The sequence below is a fragment of the Muscardinus avellanarius genome (genome assembly GCF_963383645.1).
Source record: "Muscardinus avellanarius genome assembly, chromosome: X".
Taxonomy (NCBI): domain Eukaryota; kingdom Metazoa; phylum Chordata; class Mammalia; order Rodentia; family Gliridae; genus Muscardinus; species Muscardinus avellanarius.
The window spans coordinates 51,317,692-51,323,512 of NC_137792.1; the positions used below are offsets into that span (position 1 = coordinate 51,317,692).

Here is a 5,821-nt window from a genome sequence, read left to right on the forward strand (position 1 = left end):
ATATATATATATATATATATATATATATATATATATATATATTAGGTCTGGGAGTATAGTCCGGAGGTAGAAAGGTTTCCAGGAACCCCAGTACCACCCCCCAAAATTTTTTTGTGGCACTGGGTGTTGATAAAGATAGAAAAGAATAATAGGACTGGGACGGAGGAGAAAAAACACTGGTTACTAAAGACACAGGAAATCACTTTGAATCTATCTCAGATGAAGTTGTATAAGCAGTTTCTGCTCTTCTTTTTGTGGTACTTGGGATAGAACCCAGGGGCATTCTACCTCTGAGCTATACCCCAGCCCTATTTTAATTTTCATTTGGAAACAGGGTCTCACTAAGTTGGGAAGGGTCTCGCTAAGTTGCTGAAGCTGGCCTCGAACCTGTGATCCTCCTGTCTTAGCCTCCCAAGTACTGGGATTACAGGCGTGCACGACCACGCCCGGCTTCCTCCCCTTTTTGCCTTCAGTTTTCCTCTGCTGTCCCTTATCTTTTGTTCCTCATCTGTACCATCTGTCTGCATGGCTTTCTGTATTATACCATTGAAATACAGATGTGATATATTTGTGAAATAGTATTATTTGTAGACTATAAAGTATATTTCTTTTTCTAACCCGTGACCATAGCATGGAGCTCTGATAATATTTCTTCTCCTGGCTGGAGCACAGTGGCATCGTTTTACCAGATATTCTGGTGAGTGATTATCTGCAGGATTTCATTGGCAGCAGGACAAGGGGTTTGTCATCACTTTGGCTCTTTTTTCCTTTTTAGATATAAGCCCTGGGAACCCCACTGGCACAGAACTGTTGGAACTGGGGCCTTTGGAACCTTCCATGGTGAACTAGGCAACAGAGATGGGGAAGGCTGGGCCAGGAGGCAGCTGGGGTCTTCACAGATTTGTTTTTGGACAGAGTACATATGCAAGGTGAGGTTTGGAAAGATGATTCTTTTTTCTTTTTTTATCTTTTCTTTCTTTTTTCTTTTCTTTTTTCCCTTTTTCTTTTCTTTGTTTTCTTTCTTTCTTTCTTTCTTTCTTTCTTTCTTTCTTTCTTTCTTTCTTTCTTTCTTTTTTGGTGGTACTGGGGTTCCTGGAAGCCCTTCTACTTCTGGGCTACACTCCCAGACCTATTTCATATTTTTATTTGGAAACAGGGTCTCTTAAGCCAGCACGGCTGGCTACGAGCCTGCGCGATCCTCCTGTCTCCGCCTCCCAAGTGCGGGGATTACAAGCGTGCGCCACCACGCCTGGCTGGAAAGATGATTCTTTAAAAAACAAAACAAAACTCGTGCTCTGTGGACTTCGTTGAATACTTTGTGTCACACCAGGGACCTCTGGACTGCTCTGAAGACTGGATTCAGCAAGCCATCCCTGTCCCTGTGACTTGGCAGGCTGTTCTCCTGTTACAGCCAGGACAGTAAGCCCCATCCCTAGTGGGACATGGACCCCAGGAGGGGCACTAGAACTGTGCCGGGGAAATCCAAGCATTGTGGTAGGAAGGGTTGGCAGTCCCTCTCACCGCTTTGGTGAGGAAGCCCAGACTAAGAAGTGCAGGGACAGGGCAGGAGAGACCTAATTCAGGAGGCAGCATGTGAGGAGCAAGGCCTGTAGACATCTGGGTGAAGGATCGCACCTGTAAAGGCCAGGGGCAGCTGCGCATTGGCTGTTGAAGGCCAGTTAGGAGGCAGTGTGGTTGAGGAAAGGGGAGAGAAGGGGAAAAGGGCTGTGTCTCATGCTGGGAGTGACATGCAGAGGACCTGGGTGACAAGAGCTCAAGGAAGGAAAGCTCTGGCTGCTGGTGACAGTGGGGAAGAGGGCTAAAGAATGGAAGCATAAGCCAGGCGTGGTGGCACACACTTGCAATCCTAGTGCTTAGGAGGTTAAGACAGGAGGATCATAGGTTCGCAGCCAGCCTCACTACTTAGTGAGGCCCTCTGCAGCTTAATGAGACCCTGTTTAAAAAAAAAAAGAATGGAACTGAAGCCCACTGGGAGCCCAGGCCAGCGGGGTAGAGTGGAGGGACAGGGAACTAGGGAAGAAGAATGTAGAAGACCAAATGGCCTGGGCGGCCTGTCTTAAAGGGCCTCTCCAAAGGGAGAGAGCCATGCCACTAAGTCAATGAAGAAATTTCTGGACAGAAGAAGCCAGTGGTGCAAAGGCCCTGGGGCCACCCACTCAATCCATGAGGCGGCTGGAGCTGCTGGAAATCTGCGAGGGTAATCAAGGCGCTGGGGATTGCCATACAAGGCTCACCGCAGCGCCAGATCCGCGCTTGTCCACCGCGTGCTCAGCTATCAGCGGCCCGCGGGGGCGCGCGCAGAGGGGGCGGGGCCGACGGGGCGCGGGCGGGGGGCTCCGCGCAGAGGCTACTGTGAGAGGCGACGCCGCTGCGGCAACTGCTCCAGGTCTGCACCTGCCGCTCTGGGTGGGGGGTGGGGTACAGGGGCGGGGGCGTACAGGGTCCAGGCCAGCAGCCCAGCCCCCCTCACACCTGTCACGCCCGGCGCGCCCCCTGCCCGCGCGCGCGGCCCACACTGCTGAGTCCACCCATTCGGAGGCGCCGAGGCCGCGTGGGTGGCCGCGGTCGTGACAGGTGGCAGTGAGCGGGGTTCCAGATGAATTCGGGCGGGTCGGTGGCCTGGGTGGCGGGTGCCTGCGGGCGCTGTGCCGCGGTGGCAGGTCTAGTGGGGGAAGGGGTCTGGGCCCTGTGGATGGAGGTGGGCCGCGGCCCGGGGTGGGGGTGCATGGAGCCTTCTAGAAAGCGGCAGATCGTGCTGGCCCCAATGCGTGGAGGCAGAGAGGGGGCGTCCCGGTGTCGGTCGCCGTCGGGGTTTCAGGCGCTGGGAGCATTGAGATGGGGAGGCGCGGTGCAGCGGCCTGCCTCGGAGGGGCGTTCCTCTGGGAGTGCAGAGCTGGGCCGTGGGGGAAGGGCGGGATGGACCTGGGCTGGGGAGCGGCGTGCCGACGGGAGCGTGGTCCCGGGGCAGGGGACCGCGGGCTGAGAGCGACTATCGCTGAGGGTGCTGAGGCGCTGCCTGGCGTCCTAGGGGCGTCCCTCCACCTCCAGTCCTCTGCAGACATGCTGCTGCTCAAGAAACAGACCGAGGACATCAGCAGCGTCTACGAGATCCGAGAGAAGCTCGGCTCGTGAGTGTGCGCGGGTGCTGTGTGTGTGCACGCTTGCGCATGTATGAGTGCTCAAACCTATGAGTGTGGGAGGTCTGGGAGGTGGTGTGTGGATGTGTGTGTGCGGGAGGGGGCAAATGAGTCGTGAGGTGTGTGGGTGTCTTTATGTTCACATGGTATATGAATGTGTGTGCACGCGCGTGTACTGTGGGTGAGTGGCTGAGAGTCACTGGGCCTGGGCATCTTCAGCTGGGGCCCGTCCCTTCTCCTCCTCTCCTCCCCTCGGATTTGCACCTCTTCCCTCCCAGTCTCATCTTCTGACTCTGTCTCGCAGGGGTGCCTTCTCCGAGGTGGTGCTGGCCCAGGAGCGGGGCTCCGCGCACCTGGTGGCCCTCAAGTGCATCCCCAAGAAGGCACTGCGGGGCAAGGAGGCCTTGGTGGAGAATGAGATTGCAGTGCTCCGCAGGTGTGCTCGCCTGTCCTTGGAACTGGGAAGAGCTGGTGGGGATATAAAGGAGCCCTTAAGCAGGGCCTGCTGAGCCCTCGCCCCTACCCACCCCCCCTTCCTGGCTCTGCCAATCTGCCCAAGGCAGTTCTTTTCTCTCTGGACTGCGTGTCCCAGATAACAAAATTAGACGGTCAATACTGATTTGTGCTTTCCAAGTGGGCTTTAGAACTGTATGTCTTTGGAAGGCCTGAGCTGGGGACAGGGCCTCTACCTTCCTGGGCAGGCCAAGAGTGGCTGATGGTTGGGAATAAGGAGCTCAAGTAGGGGGGATGGCTTCGGTGGTCAGGGCCTGTGGTTACCCACAAGACCCTTTTTCTTTCTGCTACAGGGTCAGCCATCCCAACATTGTGGCTCTGGAGGATGTCCATGAGAGCCCTTCCCATCTCTACCTGGCCATGGAGCTGTGAGCAGGGCTGATAATGGGAGGGAGGTGGGGCTGAAGCCTGAGTGGAGGACCCTGGCTTGCCTGAACTCCTAACTCCCCCAGGGTGACAGGTGGTGAGCTGTTTGACCGCATCATGGAAAGAGGCTCCTACACAGAGAAGGATGCCAGCCACCTGGTGGGGCAGGTCCTTGGCGCTGTCTCCTACCTGCACAGTCTGGGCATTGTGCATCGGGACCTCAAGGTGCCTGGCTGGGCCCTCTGTCTCACCTTCCCGCCTGGCTGAGGCCTTTCCCAGAGGGTATGGGGAACTTGAGAGTGTGGAGGCCACACCAGGACTGATTTGACCCTTCCCCGGGTCCATATGTCACAGCCTGAAAATCTCCTCTATGCTACACCTTTTGAGGACTCGAAGATCATGGTCTCTGACTTTGGCCTGTCCAAAATCCAGGCTGGCAACATGTTAGGCACTGCCTGTGGGACCCCAGGATATGTGGGTAAGAGAGGGAGGGCACTCTGAGGCTCACTGGGGGCTGGGGTGGCTGTCACCTGCAGATGGGCCCTTCCTGGGGCTGAGTGGGATGAGGTGGGTGGCACTGAACCGCACGGCACACAGATGCATGTGTCCATATGCCTGTCTGTCTCTGACCCACAGCCCCAGAGCTCTTGGAGCAGAAACCCTACGGGAAGGCCGTAGATGTGTGGGCCCTGGGTGTCATCTCCTACATCCTGTGAGTGACCGATGGGAAGGCTCGACTCCTGCCTGCCTGTTCCCTGCTGGGTTGGGGAGGGGTGGACAGCCGGGTGATTCATCTGTGGGTGCCAGGCTGTGTGGGTACCCCCCCTTCTACGACGAGAGCGACCCCGAACTCTTCAGCCAGATACTGAGGGCCAGCTACGAGTTTGACTCTCCTTTCTGGGATGACATCTCAGAATCAGGTGAGCTGGAGGCTGGCACCTGGCACCCCTTCTTGGAGTGACCAGGGGCAACAGGGACAGGGTAGCTGACCCAGCCCCCCTGCTCCAGCCAAAGACTTCATCCGGCACCTTCTGGAGCGAGACCCCCAGAAGAGGTTCACCTGCCAACAGGCCTTACAGCATCTTTGGTGAGTGGTAACTCTGGCCAGCCATCCCAGAGCCAGAGAAGTACCCCACACACCACTGACTCCCTGTCTTCCCCCAGGATCTCTGGGGATGCAGCTTTGGACAAGGACATTCTGGGCTCAGTTAGTGAGCAGATACAGAAGAATTTTGCCCGGACCCACTGGAAGGTCAGCCTAGAGAGAGACTCTGTCCCTTTGCTGTCCCGGGTTTGCTGTGGTCCTTGCCATCTTGGGGCTGGGGTTTGGGCAGGGCCTGACTCCTCCTCTTTCCACAGCGAGCGTTTAATGCCACCTCCTTCCTGCGTCACATCCGTAAACTGGGGCAGAGTCCAGAGGGCGAGGAGGCCTCCCGCCAGGTTATGACCCGTCACAGCCACCCGGGCCTCCAGACTGGCCAGCCCCCCAAGTGGTGACACCCAGGTGTGTGTGTGGGCCCTGCACCCCCTTGGGAGCTGGATCCTTGGTAAGCTTAGAGGGTGGCAGGGCTCCGAGTGGCCTCAGCCCCTTCTACCCCCATTCTGGACAAGTCAGGCTCCAGAGCCCAGCTGCATAGGAACCTTTCTCCTGGGCCCAGCAAAGAAAGACCCTCATGGCCATTTCTTGGTCCTGGAAGGCTGAGGGCACAGGCAGAGGAGAAACTGAGCTTCCAGGAGAAGTTGAAGGACAGAGAGAGCCAGCAGGGGGACAGACACTGCTCCCA

At 56.7% G+C, this 5,821-nt stretch overlaps 1 protein-coding gene across 1 annotated transcript; it reads left to right on the forward strand.

Annotated features, from left to right (window-relative positions):
* Window positions 1–3,081: 3,081 nt before the first annotated feature.
* On the forward strand, window positions 3,082–5,534 carry PNCK (pregnancy up-regulated nonubiquitous CaM kinase; the record flags this gene model as incomplete). The annotated part of the gene is made up of 10 exons (XM_080719197.1): window positions 3,082–3,149; window positions 3,463–3,594; window positions 3,965–4,039; window positions 4,124–4,262; window positions 4,392–4,515; window positions 4,674–4,749; window positions 4,845–4,957; window positions 5,046–5,124; window positions 5,202–5,289; window positions 5,397–5,534. 10 exons carry the CDS (start codon window positions 3,082–3,084, stop codon window positions 5,532–5,534), a joined length of 1,032 nt encoding a protein of 343 aa, XP_080575323.1.
* Between the last annotated feature and the right edge of the window lie 287 nt (window positions 5,535–5,821).